Genomic DNA, 17,233 nt, shown 5'->3' on the forward strand with positions numbered 1-17,233 from the left:
GGTCAACAATCCCATTCTATACACGTGCACATCCAGACATGTACTGATGTACATAAGTTTTATTGTGTGTGGATCGGATAAGAATCCACATTAGGATGTCACACATTCGTCTCATGACGTATATACTCTACACATTATCATGTTTTGTGCAATGATTTTGCCAGATTGGTTGGTTACCTAAAATTTTTACAAAGCATTAGTATATATCTCAAGAGAAGAGTTAAATAAATTTGGGTTGTAACCCCAACATCATGCTCCGGAACCTTACATTTTTAAACATATGTCCTAGTTTGACGGGATCTACAAGTTAATTTACGGGAACCTTACATTTTGAAGACAATTTGTTTCACGAGCGAGAATTAAAATATGATAAGTATATGAAATATGTAGCTATATATTAAAATTAATAACAAATGAAATAGTAACCCATAATAATTCAAGAATATATGTGAAACAATAATTATTTATTAATCTAAAATTTATTATTGTATAAAATAAATATAAATTATAACAACAGTTATTACTTATTTGTAGTTGATATAAATAATTTAAATCAAATATTTTAATCGACACTAATACTTATTTTTCTAAACGATACATTTTTATATCAGTTATAATAATTAATGTACATTTTTTATATAGACATTGGTTTTTAATTAATAGATGTGAATTACTTGCATCAATATTTTAAAAATCATTTAATTAAGTGATGTAAAAGAATTGTAAGTAATAACCGCACGACTCCAACTTCTATCAGCTAAGTCGTCACATCGTGGACAAGGGAAGTGGGTGAAGGTTGGTGCAAGTGTCTTCTCTTTCGACTATAAAACTCAGCAGAACAGAAGAACTGGGTGGAGAATGCACAAGTATGAGCGGCTTGGGAATGGATTCCCACGTTTAGTAGTTGTCCACTTAATTTACAGAAATATTCAAAATAAATGATACAAAATGATATATATATATATATATATTTTTTTTTTTTTTTTTTTGTAGTGATTGATAATGTAATGGAATCTCTTTATATGCAGAGATATTGGTATAATTTTGCTTATATTTTTCTGCTTTCCCCACCTTGTTTCTTCTCTTTTATCACAATCCAAACTATCTATCTTTTTTTTTTTCCAGCATGCTACTCAAATTGATTATAAAAAATGAAAAATTGTCATCTTTTGTCAGATGCCTTTTGACGAAGGACGTTGAAGACTCCAAATCCATTGCGCAATATATCAAAAACTGGCTAGAGATGTCTGGATACTCCTCCAATATTGGTTTCAACCCTTTCTAAGCATATGTTGGCTAATGTTTATTAAATTGTTAATACCTAACATCATACTTTATATTACATATGGTTGAATTGTTTTAGAAAATTTTATATGTTAGGTTAAGTTCCAAACAATATTTTGTTTAGGAAAAACTATGAACTTACACTTGTTTGCTTTGGAATTTTTCACTTTTTGTTGGTCAATAAATAAATAAATTTCACTTTTTTTTCCGACTCAATTATCTCCACCCTCGTTTTTTTGTCGGATTCAAAAACCGTAGACATCTCCTCGCGATATCCTTCCCAGAAAAGACCTTTGGCCTAGCAATATTGAAGATGAATATAATTTTTAATAGATCTGGTATTTTTAGTAGATCTGGTATTATTTAGTAGATCTGGTACCTGGAACGATGCGATGATCCTAATCGATTTATGAACACCTCCCATTATCGTCCAGGTTGTTTTGGTGCTCGACGTCTTTGTTTTGTCGGCGATGTCATCTGTCACTGTATCCCTCCACTTGGATACGTTACTTCCGTCATCACCGTTTCTGACTCTAGCGGAGTTGTGTCTATTGGGAGCATCCTCCCCGAGATTGACATTTTTAGTGACTTCATTTTGAGATTTTGATTTGAATTTCAAATTTCAAAAAGTTGTAAAAAGAGAGAATAAAAAAGTATCCGAGAGAGAACCCTAAAATGTATCAAATGTGAAGACTCCAAACCCAAATCAAAAAATGGCTAGAGATGTCCGGATACTCCTCCAATATTGGTTTCAACCGTTTGTAAGCATATGTTTGCTAATGTTTATTAAATTGTTAATACCTAACATCATACTTTATATTACATATGGTTGAATTGTTTTAGAAATTTGTATATGTTAGGTTAAGTTCCAAACAATATTTTGTTTAGGAAAAGCTATGAACTTACACGCATTTGCTTTGGAAATTTTCACTTTTTTGTCAATAAATAAATAAATTTCACTTAAATGCTATTTTTGCATGAATACAAATTAACTATATCATATATAAATTAAAATAAACTAATATAATAATTATAGTCACAAAATCGAAATTATATATATGTAGCTCTCTATTACTAAAAGCAGCAAATGACATACTATGCACAATGTCAATTGGCAATTGATAGCATTTTGTATTGCTTCACCTAGCTCTGGGCATAATAACCGAATCCGAAACCCAACCCGAAGTAAGCAGTTCGGTTCGGATTCGGATAGGGTAAAATACTCGATCGGATTTGATATTTCATGAGATCGGATACCCGATCGGGTTCGGGTAATACCTAATACCCGAACCAGATCCGAAGATACCCGAACATAATGTAAAACCCATTAACCCCCTAATCCCTAATTCCCTTTTCATTTTTTTGTGTTTGTCTATTTTAGAACTTATTATAGCCTGTTCGACTACCAAACTTCAAAATCGAGGTTACTTTTTTGCTTTTACAAAATAAAATCAGATATTAATCTCATTTGTTCAAACTGGAAACCCTAAATCGAATAGCATCCCCCCCTTTATCTGCGACTTCACGAAGGAAATCACAGGTTTGTTCTTTGATCTGCAACTCATCTTCCTTTGATTTTTTTGATCGTTTAGAGTCTGATACTGCTTTGATGTTGTATGTTTCATCTTGTTTAGAGTCCGATACTGCTTTAGTGTGAATCCGATACTGCTTTAGTGTGAATCCGATACTGCTTTTAGACTTAGTGTGAATCTACAAACTCCATTGACATGATTACTGCTTTGATTTATCTGAAACTGCTTTGTACTTGTCTTAGTTAAAATTCGTATATGGTTCTCTGTTTATATGATTTGCATACGGGCCTTATATGATTACTTTGAGTCTCTGACTTTACTATCTCTGTTAATATGATATGCAAATGGGTTCATCAAACCCAGTGAACGAAGTTTATACCGATGATGAATTAAACGATGAAGAAGAAATGATGACACTGAGACCGAGAGCAAGAGGAAAAAGGAAACAAACTCAGGGAAGTGGATCTGGTGGTGGCACTACTGCTGAGCAAACCAAGACACCAAAGACACTAGCACCAAGGTCTGGTGTATGGACCCATTTCACAAGATTAGCAGGCAGCCGTAACAGGTGTAAGTGTAACTATTGTGGAAAGGAATTAAGATGTTCAACAAAATCAGGGACGAAGAACTTGTGGAACCATCTCAAAATATGTAAGGACTACAAGGCATGGGAAGAAGGTCAAGATGCTACAGGAGGACAGCAGGTGATTAATAAGGAAGGAAATATTCAGTATGCAAAAGTCCCTGAGCATGTTTTCAGAGAAGCACTTAATCAAATGTTGGTGATAGGAAAGTTGCCATTGTCTTTTGTAGAAGGAGTGGCGTTAAGATTTCTTTGATTATGTGAATGATTTAATACATGTTTCTTATACAATTGATGTAATCAATCTTATCTATTTGTTACGGCTTTAATCAGTCTTCTTATATGTAATTCATTTAGGTTAACCTCTATAAACCGCATTCAAGAAGGACAGCAACAAGAGACATTGTGAAAATGTATGTGGAGAGGAAGGCTACTCTTAGGCAATGGTTTTTGGCTAATAATCAAAGATTCTCACTCACCACTGATATTTGGGTTTCTTCGGTAACATGTACTTTTTTAAAAACTAAAATTCTGATCTTAGCTTTTTATTCTTAATAACCTAGACTTACTGTTATTTTTTTTCTTATAGGTTCAAGTTACATGGTTATCACATCACACTACATTGATAAACAATGGCGATTGAAGAAGCTAATCATTGGATTTAAGAATGTGGGAGATCACAAAGGTACGACGATTGCAAACACACTTCTAGAATGTCTTGCTGAATGGGGGATAGAGAAGGTGTTCAGTGTCACTGTTGACAATGCAACTGTTAATAGCAATGCTCTGAGTCAGTTTCAATCAAGCTTTTCTGAGGTATCAAATGATTCTCTGGTTATCGATGGAGATTTCATGCATCTTAGGTGCGCTGGTTATATTATAAACTTGATAGTGAAGGATGGATTGACTGAAATCGATGCTAGTGTGGCTGCAGTCCGTAATGGTATCTCATATGTCAGGTCAGGACCAAATAGAAGAAAGGCGTTTCAACAAAGAGTTGAAAATGGTAGGTTCTCAAAGGGTAGTATGCCACTAGATGTTTGCACAAGGTGGAATTCTACGTATTTGATGCTGACAAGGGCGATTAAGTTTAAAGGAGCATTTGATAAAATGGAGTTTGAGGATAAGCTTTACAATGATCACTTCTTGGAGACTGTTGATGGCGTAAAAAGGATTGGACCTCCTTTGAGTCAAGATTGGCGTAAAATTGAGAGGTTAGTTAAGTTTCTTAATGTTTTCTATAAGGCTACATTGGTAGTATCCGCCTCAACTACTATGAATGCACATCAGTGTTATGGCGAGATAGTTAACATTGCTGTGAAGCTTCAGTTACTTTGTGCTACTGGGGATAGCGAGGTGAAGTTAAATGCTGAGAAAATGTTTCAGAATTTGATAAGTATTGGGGTGGGTTGAAGAACATTAACAGGATATTGATTATTGTTAGTGTTATGGATCCGAGAAAGAAGATGCAGTTTGCAAATTTGTGTTTTGAGGAGTTGTATGGGGTAGAGACTGTAGAAGCTAAGGCAATGAAGGATTCAGTTAATGCTATAATGCGTGATATGTATAGTGATAGATATGCTGAAGCAACAGCATATGCGGAACAAACACAGTCTCACAGCTCATCGCAGAGTAATCGAGAGAGACATCAAGACTTATTTGACTCGGATGATGTTTTTGATGGATACAACCCGATGGAGCAGAAGTATGATACATTGCTCAAAACTATTGGAGTTAGAGATAATAATGAACTAGATACATATATGAGATAAGAAGTTGAGAATCCAGATTTGATGATGGGAGTTGAGTATGATGTACTCTCTTGGTGGAAGGTCAATAGTGCAAGGTACCCTGTTTTATCTCAGATGGCTAAAGATTTATTTGCAATGCAAGTGTCATCTGTTGCTTCTGAAAGTGCTTTTAGCACTAGTGGAAGGATAATAGATCCCTACAGAAGTTGTCTTACACACTACATGGTGGAGGTTCTGATGTGTACTGAACAATGGTTAAAACAAGACATAAAGTTTGAATAAAAGGTGCTTACAAATGCTCAAATTCTTGCAGAAGCTGAGTTTGAAGATGAGCTTCAAATAGGTTACTTTCTTATCTCTCTATGCCAAGTTAAGTACTTACTTACAAGTTACAGTTTGTAATGTTTGTTTGTTTATTTTCAGAGTTTGAATGTGAAGAAGAAGACTCTTGAGCATGTTACATGGCAGAAGAAAAAGAGGATTAGAAGACTGGTTTACTTGTCTAATCTACTTGTTTCTCTCATTTTAACTTTATCTACTTGTTTCTCTCTTTTAAACATCAGAATTTAGACTTGCATTCTCTTTGAATCTTTTAAACTCTTTACTCTTTAAGACTTTCAATTCTGAGTTTCAATCTTTATGTTTTTTGATATTTAAGTTATATGCTTCTTCGGGTATTTTGGTATGGGTTCGGGTTTTTGATAAGGATTTCGGATATTTTTTATCAATTTCGGATAAAAATACTCGTTATCCATCGGATATCCGAAATTCAGTTCGGATTTCGGGTGTATCCAAAAATACCCGAACCCGTTCAGATTTTATCCGAACTCGACCCGGTTATATAAAATACCCGATCGAATTCTATTTTCATATATCCGAAAATCCGAAAATTCGAAGATCCAAACCCGATCGGGTTCGGATACCCGTATGCCCAGGACTAGCTTCACCCTTAATTAAGGTTTTCATCTACTGAACTAACTTTATACATTGTAATCGATATAAATGACAATGCTTCTAACATCTGAATCAATAATAATTTATGACCAAAAGCAAATACAATTAAACATCTATTGAGTAATATTTTAACTATTCTAATACAATTAAACATCTATTGAGTAATATTTTAACTATTCTAAAAGTAGTTTAGCTTTGAGATAGCAATGTTGAGTGCAAAAGACATTAGGGGACAAACCGGCTAAAATTATTTTATGACTTTGTATTCCTCAATCAAAATTGAGAAAATAAAGCAAATGAAATTATTGACAATATAACTTACTCTTTCTGTCTCATAAAGATTGATGTTTAGAATATTTTACATATTTTAATAAAACAATGATTATTGAGTTTAAATATATTTTTTCCTTTAACTAAAGAGATATTATTTAATTTTAAACCAATAACAATTCAAAATTTTAAATATTTTCAATAATTATTTCTTGAAGTTTATAAAATATCAATCTTTGTGGAACAAAAAATGTCACAAAGGACAAATCATTATACATATTAGTATATTACATAGTATATATCTCAAGTGAAGAGCTTAATTTAATTAATTAGGGTTGCAACTCCATGGGAACCTTACATTTTAAATATATGTCACGGGATCTACAAGAAGATAAACTCACGGAAACCTTATATTTTGAAGGCATGTTTTCACGAGAATTAGCAGAGAAGATAAATACATATGTTCAAAATTCATAAAACTCTTTTAAAATAAAGTAAAATATTTTTTATTAGGTATATTTTGTATCATCATGCATATGCATTGTGTGTGTTCAGCTAAAGGAGTATGAGATGGATGTGTATGTGTTTGTAGGCTGTAGCCTGTAGCTAGTCATATAGACACATACCTGATCTTCATTTCAAGTTTAATAAAATACTATTTCCAACTTTAAAATTTTCGCTTACTTGGGACTTGGGAGGGGGTTTTGAGATCTAACGTAACGCGTATGTTCTGGCGTGAAAAAAAAGTTATCATCAGATTTTTACGCGGAGAAAACATGCTGACTTTTAAACTAGGGACCCGAGGGGTGACCCAATCTGGTGATATCGGACGTTATAAAGCAACACGTGGGCCGGGACTTGCTCTGCTCAGTCTAATTAAGTGTAACGTGTTGGAACCAAACCGTGTTGATGGCTGGAACCAGAGAGCCACGTAGATATATTACAGCTACACATCTCATTGGCTTTTCTTCAGCGTCCAATGTTCATGGCTCTCTTTCGTTGACTACTCACACCAACAACACCTTTTTGCAAATATCCTCTGGCCGACACCAACAACATTTTATTTTTCTAAAGTTTTTAAGATTTCTTGAATATATGAAGCCAAATGTCATACCAATATACATTTCCACTACGCCTAAAAAAACTGGGAATTAATACAATTCTTAGTTTTTTTTTTTTTTGTTGACAATCATACAATTCTTAGTTTCTAATTAAGATTTTAAAGATCTCATCATTCATGGGTACAATTGCTTTCCTCCTACATAAGTTGCAAACACTGAAGCAGAGCCGTCTTTCGAGAACTCATCCCACGAACTTGTTGACAAAACAGCAAAATCCGCAAGCTTCCCAGGAGTTAAAGACCCTATGTGATGATCCAGAAACACTGCTCGTGCAGCTGATATCGTGACCCTGCGATTATCAATATCAAGAATGCTTGAGAAAAATGCATTTAGTAAAGTAAAGTAAAAAGACTTTGAAATTGTTTAGAGAAGAAGCTTAATACGCAGCAAGCGCATCGGTAAAAGAGATGCATTCAGATGGAATCCAAGCGTGACTCCACTTGGGAGGTATTCGTTTCACCGCGGTTCTAATACTGTTCAACGGGTTAATGTCTGCAACCTGGCGGGAAAAATTCACAAAGTTAAGAGTGCATTGCAATTTAAGAGTGTAAAAAATTTGTATGTGGAGATTATATCGAAAACGTACAGGCCAGTCTGAACCAAGTGCCAAGAGTGCATTGCCATTTAGGAGAGATTGGAATAGATAAGAGTCTCTTAGGCCTCTCTCAGAACCGAGCTTCTTAACAACAGAATCAGCATCATCAAGCAAATGATCCGGCTGTACACGAGTATTAGATACGTTAGATCAAGAAAGTGAGTTTTTAAGCCCAAATGCTCAATGCCGGGAAGTAACTTACTTGAACTGAAGCTACAATGTGAAGTTGACCAAACCGGTTGGCTGATCCTGGTGTCAAATGTTGGGCATGCTCAATCTGTAACCAGGAAGTCAGAGATATTAAAGTACAGACAGAAGAAGCAAATAGCTAGCTCAGAGTATTAGGTTTTTAAATAGCAAACTTCACCCTAAATCTTCTATCTCGGTCTCCATTAGTTGCAGCAACCGATTCGTACATGTCAAGGACCATGTCATTAGCTTTGTCGCCTATTGCATGGATAGCAACCTTGATCACAGCATAATAAGATAAATAAGCAAAACTAAATAGGACGATGATGAGCAAACAATGGACAGAAGTAAACAGGGAAACACCTGAAGCCCTGATTTGTCTGCTGCCATTGTGAAGTTGGAAAGTTTCTCAGGATCCATCACTAATAACCCATAATTCCCAGGTGTATCAATATATTCCTGCAAACAGATATAAGACGTGGGACTTTTTAGTGCTGCTGAGGGATTAATACAGTTAGTGTATATTTGATGAATATGAACAGTATGAAAGTAATTTCTAGGAATATATAGCAGAAGAATTAGTGTATTCGAATCACCTCGTAAAAAAGTGCACTGTTAGAACCTAGAGAGCCATCAAGAAATGCTTTGACGCCACCTAGATACAACCATTCACTCAGTGCAGATCCCATCTGAAGCTTAAGATCCTACACGTATGAAGTCAAAACAGAATTTCAAGTAAATGCAGTAACTGTGAAAAGAGAATTTGAAAGAGAATATAGTCAAGTTTGAAAGCACATCAAACATCGAAAGAGAATTTGAAAATCAGGAACGGCCTAAGTTACAGTGACTATATATGAGATGCAGATCACAAGGAAAATGAGAAATTTATGTAAATTGCAAAGTATGAAGTTGAAGTATGCTTTTAAGTTTCTGTACAAAAACGTTGTTCTTATTTATGAGAGAACAAGAGTTGCTTCTGAAGAAATCATACCATTAAACGTGACCATGTCGTTATCGGGAAAAACAAGCAAGTCCGTATCATCATCTTCTTCGAGGAATCAGCCCATAGATAGACATCTGTACCATAAAAAGGAGTATGGAACTCAAATGAGTTTCTATTCTATGGCTAGAAGGTAAGAGTCATCAAATTCTCTCTATTTTAGCTGCAAACAAGTGTGAAATTTGATATATTGCACCTTGAAAGTCTTTCCAGGAGAGCTCATCCGTAGTGCCAGGAAAGTATCTTCCAAGATCAACAACAGTTGTTACGCCTCTAGTCAAAGCATATTTGCTAGCTCTAAAAAGTGCTTCCCTACGTTCATCTACTGAGATTTCTTTAACCCAGGGAGTGACAAGCTCCATAGCCGCATCGATCAAAAGACCTGTCGGCTCTGCATTGATTAAATCATAAAAGCAAGCACCAGCTGATGATAACACTCACAAAATATAAAGTTCCTCTGCAAATCCAAGTATTGGAAGCATAAGCAGGCCACATATTAGATGTGTATACACATTACTTAAAAAAGAAAGCATTACCGCCACTAGGCATCCTCATTATAGTTCCACCAACTGGATCTTCCGTTAAACTGGTAACACCAGCCATCCTAAGCGCAAGGGAATTTGCCAATGCCATATGACTATCCATCCTAATCAACCAAACCTAAATGAAGATATATATATATATATATATATAACTTAAGTAAGGCAATGGTTGTTGACTATTGACAAGTACAAAAAAGTCAGGAGACTTCATACAGGATTATGAGGGGAGATTTCATCAATCCATGATGCAGAGGGCATTTCTCCTCCCCAAACATCATTGTTCCATCCACCACCTAGAATCCATGAGCCTTCTTGTGCATCTGAAATTTGTTGTTCATCAGATAAATGCAGCATAATGCATTAATAAATACTCACTCTCCCACTACTATAAACAGTGTTCACTGTACACTCAACTAAAATCAGACGCCAATAAAGAAAATGAAATCTTTAATTACTCTGCACAGCGTCCTTCACCAGTTTACAAAACTCATCTTTTTTACTCACTCCACGAAGTCCAACTTGGGCCATCTATGCTCAAACGAAAAAACATTAAATGTAAAGGAGATAAGGTAAACGAGAGAGTATAGTATATTGTTTCATGACCAAATCTGATCAAACAATGGCATGCAATCATCTACTCTCAGGTCAACTTGACAATTTACATATTAGTTCAACCGTTAAAGAGTAAAGAACACAGAATATAAGTTTGTATTTATCACCTGCAATCCCCCAGAAATGAAATGAACATGTGAATCAATAAGTCCAGGCACTACAACTTTGCCTTCCAAGTTCACCTCAATAGTTCCATCTCCTATACAACCCTGTCTTCATCGAAAAAATTACAAATTACATGAGAACGAGAAAAAAAGCATCAAACTTTCAGATTCGTTCATGCTAATGAAGTAGGCATAAAAGCAGCAGACAAAGTCATCAAACCACTTGAACACTACTAATAAAGCAACAACCATATTGAACATTGAAAGAAGTGTGAAGGACCTTGAGAGTTGAAAAGCTTCCGACTTTAAGGATCCTGCCATTACGAATCGCCATGGAATCAGCAAACGGCAAAGAAGTATCGCTGGTGAAGATTGTTCCATTTCTCACTAACAAATCCGCAACGATACCAACCGGTGGTGTAAGAAGAGACTTGAGAGCTGACCAATCTGTGCGAAACGTGAATCGAATCAGTCAAAAAAAGTCCAAATAAATTCTAATTTGAGACAAAAGGAAGCTTAGGAATGGTAAGGCGTTCATTACATAAGTCACTGAGCAGAGGAAGATAGGCGACGGAGATAACGAGGAAGAAGACAGCTGAAAGGACAACCAAGAGGTTCATAGCTGCTGCTGGAGAGAATCTAAAACGAGATACAGACAACAACCTAAGGACGAGTTGTTTCCACCTTAAATGCTCCACTTGCTCAACGTCGTTGTTCAACTTTGCAGCATATATACACAAAAAATATATCCTTGTTTCGTTCCTGTACTTCTTTAGAACAAAAACAATTTCATATTTTGTATCAATTTATACAAATCATACTGGGCTTAGAGACCTGAGACCAATAACGGGCAAATTAAACTATTCAGACTAGAGTTGGTTGCTGGGACTCACGGTGAAGTGAGAACCCTCCAAATATAGGCGTATGCCACTTAAAGCGCGTGGAGAGCACACGGTATTCTTTAATAAAAGGCGAAAGAATAGTTCGCTTTGTGCTCACCACATGGCTGCGTGATTTTATCTCAAAGCAGAGTGAAGTGTATTTATACTAAAACTCTCACTACCAATATCTCGTAAACTTCCGATGTGGGATTGGCGTTTAATCTAATTCTTGTTAAAAGGCTTTCTGGAATACTCAAAGCCCATTACCATTCTTTTACTTTTCTTTTTTTTTGTTTACGACCATAGAAAAACATATACTGTATATATCGCATATTTATTTCTTATAGTGAATATGACAATCTTCATACGATTAAGCCTTCATTTCAGGTTTTTTTTTTCTCTCGTTTGGTCAACATTGATTTTCCATAAGACAATTTTTTTTTTTCTTTGTTCAATGTTTCCATGAAACTTCTTAGTAAAAGTCAAATTTTCAAGAAAATAGAAAAAAAATATATTTGTTCAAACATTAAAATAGCAAGAAATCTGACAGAAAAAAGAAAAAAAAAATTATGTTTAGCAAGAATCTAAATAGATGCATTTCTTCTAATAGGTTTGACCGTGAATGGTGAGAATTTTATCAAAAATTAAATAGATGATGATACTTAACTGATCACATGACATGTCACACAATTTGATCAACCATATGTAGTTTATGCGATACATAGTACAATAGCGAAATAAGGAAGTCGAGGATAGAATAAAGTTGTGGTTTTGGAAAAGTGTCCCTTGGCAAAAATACAAAAGAGTCTCTTCCCTTTCAACAACCACTGAATCTCAAAACTTTCGTCACCATGCATGCACTCGGAATGATGCAATCCCCTGCTGGCTTCCATCGACGTCTCTCGCCGTCCAGCCACCGCCTCTCTCCACCTTCACCGGTCACCTTTATTACAAAAAGATGCTCCTCCTCCAGTTCCATCTCCTTCGTCACTCCGATCAAATGCGGTTCTATCTTGTCCTGTCCCTCTCCATGTGATTAATCATCCTAACTCTTTAACCTATCTTCGATTTCCTGCTCGTTGATTTTTTTTTTTAAGATTAGAAAGATCATATTGAAATATTGGTTTCTTGGTTTTGTTTGCAGCAAGTGAAGCTATGAAGTTCGCCAAGAAGGAGAACCTAGTTCCGCTTCGCCACACCATTTTCTCCGACCATCTCACTCCTGTTCTCGCTTACCGTTGTCTTGTCAAAGAAGATGATCAAGAGACTCCAAGCTTCCTTTTCGAATCAGTTGAGCCAGGACATCACTCTTCCACTGTTGTAAGAACTAGCTCTCGATCTTTTCCTTTTTTTGTTTGCTTGCTCAATCTCTTTCAAATGAAAACTGATGTATGATTATTTAATACTTTAGGGAAGATATAGTGTGGTTGGAGCACACCCGAAGATGGAGATTGTGGCTAAGGAGAACAAAGTGACAGTCATGGATCATGTGAAAGGTACTTTGACAACAGAGGAGGTTGAAGATCCAATGATGATTCCTAGAAGAATCTCTGAGACTTGGAAACCTCAACTGATCGATGATCTTCCTGATGCTTTTTGTGGTGAGCCATTTGCTAACTTAGTCTGGTTTGGTTTACTTTGAGATCACAATAATTACAATTAATTAGGTGAAAAATCACATGATCTTTGTTATTATAAACAGGTGGATGGGTTGGTTACTTTTCTTATGACACTGTCCGTTATGCCGAAAAGAGAAAGCTACCATTCTCCAAAGCTCCGGTTGATGACAGGAATTTACCAGACATGCATCTTGGTCTTTATGATGATGTCATTGTCTTCGATCATGTCGAAAAGGTGTTAAAACCTTTTGAACTTTTCAGTTATTTTGTAATTCTGTTTAAACTCAATGTGAACTTTGCTTTATTTTTCTACAGAAAATGCATATTATTCATTGGGTGAGGTTATCTGGAAACTGTTCATTTGATGATGTTTATGCTAATGGTGTGAAACACTTGGAAGAACTTGTTTCCAGGATCAAATGCATTAATCCGTGAGTTAACTCTTCCTTTTTCTGCCTTGTGTATCTGTTTTTTCCTATCTCTAACTTGTTTTTGTGTTTCAGCCCCAAGCTACCTTATGGATCAGTGGACTTACACACAAATCAATTTGGCACTCCTTTGGAAAAATCAAGCATGACAAGTGATGAGTATAAGAATGCTGTACTTGAGGCCAAAGAACACATACTGGCTGGAGATATCTTTCAGATTGTTTTAAGTCAACGATTTGAGCGCCGCACTTTTGCTCATCCATTTGAAGTTTATAGAGCTTTGAGGATTGTGAACCCAAGTCCTTCTATGTGTTACTTGCAAGTCAGTGCTTCTAATATATCACTTGTTTCATCTCCTCAACGGTTTGCTTTATCTCCTCTGTTTTGCTGATTTCCATATTCTTTACTTAACTAGGCTAGAGGCTGTATACTAGTAGCTTCAAGTCCTGAAATTCTCACTCGAGTGAAGAAAGTGAGCAGCTCCTCTCTTCTCCTGATCTTCTTGTTATTTAACAGGGACTAAAACAGGGTTTAAAAACAATTTTTTGATTTTGTGAAACAGAACAAGATCGTGAATAGACCACTAGCAGGAACGGCAAGACGGGGCAAAACATTTGAAGAGGATCAGATGTTGGAGGAGACACTGTTAAAAGATGAAAAACAGTGTGCGGAACACATTATGCTTGTTGACTTGGGTCGCAACGATGTTGGAAAGGTTAGTCTGTTTCTTCTTGGTTTAAGCAATGATAGATGGAAAGCAACCAAATTTCAACTTCTTGTGTGTTTCTATGACAATCTTTTGTCATACAAAGAACAGATCAAATTTTTACATATAGTACCGTTACAACCGGCTTATAATTTCCTCATTGGCTCTCTCTTCTGGCCTTTATGAAAGCAGGTATCTAAGAATGGTTCAGTTAAGGTGGAAAGGTTCATGAATATAGAGCGTTATTCCCATGTCATGCATATCAGCTCAACGGTAATACAAAATTTTGTTAAATCATTACAATCTTCTAACCTCTTTCCCATCTCAAACTAATTCCAGATTCTGATTTCTCAATGTAAACGGTTATAAACTTGAATCGTGTAAACAGGTGACTGGAGAGTTGCAAGAGAATCTGACTTGTTGGGACACTCTTCGTGCGGCTTTACCTGTTGGAACTGTTAGCGGAGCTCCAAAGGCATATAAACTACTAATTATTACAAATACATACATTATTTCATATCACCATTCTCGCTTTAGGTGTCTCTGGTCGTTAAGAGACTCTCTTGTGACAGGTGAAAGCTATGGAGTTGATCGACGAGCTAGAGGTGACCAGAAGAGGTCCATACAGTGGTGGATTCGGTAGTGTATCATTCACTGGAGACATGGACATCGCTTTGGCGCTTAGGACAATTGTATTCCCTATACAAGCTCGTTACGATACAATGTACTCATACAAAGGCAGTGACACACCGCGCCGTGAGTGGATAGCTTATCTCCAAGCAGGTGCAGGCATTGTAGCCGATAGTGACCCAGAGGATGAGCAACGTGAATGCCAGAACAAAGCTGCTGGACTCGCACGCGCCATCGACTTGGCTGAGTCTGCATTCGTCAATAAAAGTGATTATCAACCATCTAGGTTTATTGCTTCACAAGCAACACAAAGCTACGTCCTCTGAAATAAATTAGTTTATATATTATTTGTACTTTTTATATGGTATCATGAATTACGGAAATATATTTAAGTTATTAACTTATAAGTTTATCTCATATAAAGGAAACTTGTTTCTGATTTTTTTGCCCATCATGTTTATGGTTTTATGCTATACCTGGACATATGTGAAAGTGAAACCAGAATCGTATGGTTTTGGCTCAGGTGAGGTCAATAACAATTGATGATGATTCTACACGTACGAGTCGTAAAATATATAATCCATTAAACGTTAAGATATTAAAGAAGTTTTCCAAAGTTACACTTGTCTTGATGGTATGAATCATCCTGTGGGTATGAATACATACAAAACAACAGGGTTATATAATATCTTTGTAATAGTAGTAATACATGTCACGAAACTATATGATGGAATGATACATTCATATATACGTGGAAAGCCGTAAGCAACACCTAAAATGGTTCCAAAATATTGAAATCTTTGTTGTAGCATTTTTATATGTGTTTTGTTAATCGCCAAAAAGGTTTGTCCTAATTAGCTTGCCAAGTGGCCAAGGCATAGACGCTACATGCTAATTGTTACTATATAATACTAATCCAAGTGAACGAATCATATACTAACACAACATACATGCACATAATTTATAGACAAAAAAAAAATGTTAAAGGAAAGGAATTATCCAAAAACAGAAAAAGATTTGCTGACATAAGCCTTTGGAATGGACTAAGGTTCCTTCCTACAATGTAAACGATGCTAACTGAGACACGAAGCTGACATGGACGGATCATTCTGCCGCCTATGGCCTCTGGTGGCTTACACTTGGCCGTACCTTTTTGTTTTACGTGTTCTCTCTCTGACTTTTCTTAATTGTCCCCTGGGAATGAGATTACAGTTTTTTTAGTTATTATTTTCGTGCAGTTTCGTTTTCCTTATCAGAATATGATGTTGACAAAAGAATACCAAAGATGAATATGATTAAGATCTTTTTCCATTTTACCGGTTGTTGAGTTTTAAGCACCTGATGGGTTTGTGAAAATACGTATTCTCCTATTAAGGGTTTTACACAAAAGAAAAAATAAATTAATTCTGTCTTAACAAAAATCAACTATATATCAAACTGCTTTTTTCTTTTTTTCTTTATGTCGGCAACTATCAAGTTTACGATATATGATCGCATCTTTAGAGGTTTCCATGGACACTCAAGCTACTTCTTCGCCTCATGCTTGTAACCCCAGCAGATGTTGGCTAAACCACAATCTTGATTTCAGACTCTTCTAATTGAAATATTATGATTGAAAATTCATAATACGCCAAGAAACAAACAAAAAGGCATTAGGCATGACCGAGTGTAAGAGCATCTGAGCCACCAAATAATTCTTCAAAAAAAAAAAGAATAGACATTCTTAGTTTGAAGTGATTAATTGTACGTAATTTTAAAATGTGTTCGTGAGATTTACTTACTTCTATTTCATTTACAATTTGTAAAACTTGATATCCCTCGATCCTTAATTTATTACTGTTATATGCTTATCAATAAAATTTCAGTTGATTGATACACTAACAATCTATTAAGACTTTCTTTTGGTGTAATTAAATGTTTTCTTGGTGTAAATGTTAAGAATCATTTTAGTAAAGACTTATCCATGAAAAGGCCAACATACATGCTTTCTCGTGAGTTCACAGGTAAGAAGTTTCTTTCAATACTAGTCATTAGTCAACCCCGCAGCCTCAAAGTAATGGTTCACTATTTGCACTCGTTTAAAAATGGGATGCTCTAATTCTATAATCGTACATATAGGATAAAAATAATTTTGTTTATTATACTATTTTTGCAATAATAATACGAAAAACATAGGTCGGCCCTTCTGAATTCGAAATTACCTCGCCAACATTTTTTTTTTCTGTCAACAACATATAACTTTTTTTTGTCAACAACATCTATCATATAATTTGAATTCTGATGATTAAATAATAATACCACAAAATATAACCGCTGGATTATATTTCATATTGATCGGTTAATATAGTTTTCAATATTATTGAAAAATAGAATTGAAAATCATTTGGCAATTTATAAAGTCTTTTTCTACATAAATATTAGGTTAGGCTATT

General features: G+C 35.4%; 2 protein-coding genes, 1 long non-coding RNA gene and 1 other non-coding gene across 14 annotated transcripts; 1 reads left to right on the forward strand and 3 right to left on the reverse strand.

Moving 5' to 3' along the window:
- Positions 1–1,367: 1,367 nt before the first annotated feature.
- LOC104791877 (uncharacterized) lies at positions 1,368–1,999 on the reverse strand. The gene is made up of 2 exons (XR_768968.3): positions 1,664–1,999; positions 1,368–1,582 (listed from the first exon to the last, which is right to left on the reverse strand). It is a non-coding gene; the product is annotated as an uncharacterized LOC104791877 (long non-coding RNA).
- Positions 2,000–7,432: 5,433 nt separating this feature from the next.
- On the reverse strand, positions 7,433–11,624 carry LOC104791878 (protein LONG AFTER FAR-RED 3). 11 transcript variants are annotated; one of them, XM_087453499.1, is made up of 16 exons: positions 11,431–11,624; positions 11,079–11,307; positions 10,818–10,984; positions 10,541–10,642; positions 10,277–10,349; positions 10,035–10,141; positions 9,816–9,939; positions 9,476–9,670; positions 9,271–9,356; positions 8,876–8,983; positions 8,643–8,738; positions 8,458–8,556; positions 8,293–8,367; positions 8,082–8,213; positions 7,879–7,994; positions 7,433–7,784 (listed from the first exon to the last, which is right to left on the reverse strand). In XM_087453499.1, exons 2-16 carry the CDS (start codon positions 11,155–11,157, stop codon positions 7,610–7,612), a joined length of 1,734 nt encoding a protein of 577 aa, XP_087309625.1. In that variant the 5' UTR covers positions 11,158–11,307; positions 11,431–11,624; the 3' UTR covers positions 7,433–7,609. The 11 variants fall into 11 exon arrangements, with proteins under 11 accessions (XP_087309625.1, XP_087309626.1, XP_087309632.1 ...); XM_087453500.1 differs by having other exon boundaries at positions 11,079–11,299; positions 11,431–11,604; XM_087453506.1 differs by having other exon boundaries at positions 10,236–10,349; positions 11,079–11,299; positions 11,431–11,604.
- LOC147942854 (U5 spliceosomal RNA) lies at positions 11,425–11,545 on the reverse strand. The gene has a single exon (XR_015560601.1). It is a non-coding gene; the product is annotated as a U5 spliceosomal RNA (small nuclear RNA).
- Positions 11,625–12,154: 530 nt separating the features above from the next.
- Positions 12,155–15,240, forward strand: LOC104699151 (anthranilate synthase alpha subunit 1, chloroplastic-like). The gene is made up of 11 exons (XM_019246380.2): positions 12,155–12,450; positions 12,563–12,738; positions 12,830–13,019; positions 13,121–13,272; positions 13,353–13,468; positions 13,541–13,787; positions 13,881–13,937; positions 14,028–14,180; positions 14,364–14,444; positions 14,560–14,646; positions 14,744–15,240. The coding sequence occupies exons 1-11, from the start codon at positions 12,270–12,272 to the stop codon at positions 15,125–15,127; spliced, it is 1,824 nt and encodes a 607-aa protein (XP_019101925.1). The 5' UTR covers positions 12,155–12,269; the 3' UTR covers positions 15,128–15,240.
- Positions 15,241–17,233: the final 1,993 nt, after the last annotated feature.

This window comes from Camelina sativa, chromosome 6, assembly GCF_030686135.1.
Source record: "Camelina sativa cultivar CO46 ecotype springtype chromosome 6, ASM3068613v1".
Taxonomy (NCBI): domain Eukaryota; kingdom Viridiplantae; phylum Streptophyta; class Magnoliopsida; order Brassicales; family Brassicaceae; genus Camelina; species Camelina sativa.

Bases quoted from the DNA above. Each gene is read 5' to 3' on its own strand.
- LOC104791878 (XM_087453498.1), bottom strand. From the start codon at position 11,157: ATGAACCTCTTGGTTGTCCTTTCAGCTGTCTTCTTCCTCGTTATCTCC. The intron at 10,985-11,078 runs GTAATGAACGCC...CGTTTCGCACAG, and splicing joins TCCTCTGCTCAGTGACTTAT to ATTGGTCAGCTCTCAAGTCT. The intron at 10,643-10,817 runs GTCCTTCACACT...CGATGAAGACAG, and splicing joins GAAGCTTTTCAACTCTCAAG to GGTTGTATAGGAGATGGAAC.
- LOC104699151 (XM_019246380.2), top strand. From the start codon at position 12,270: ATGCATGCACTCGGAATGATGCAATCCCCTGCTGGCTTCCATCGACGT. The intron at 14,181-14,363 runs GTTAGTCTGTTT...TTATGAAAGCAG, and splicing joins GTCGCAACGATGTTGGAAAG to GTATCTAAGAATGGTTCAGT. The intron at 14,647-14,743 runs GCATATAAACTA...CTCTTGTGACAG, and splicing joins CTGTTAGCGGAGCTCCAAAG to GTGAAAGCTATGGAGTTGAT.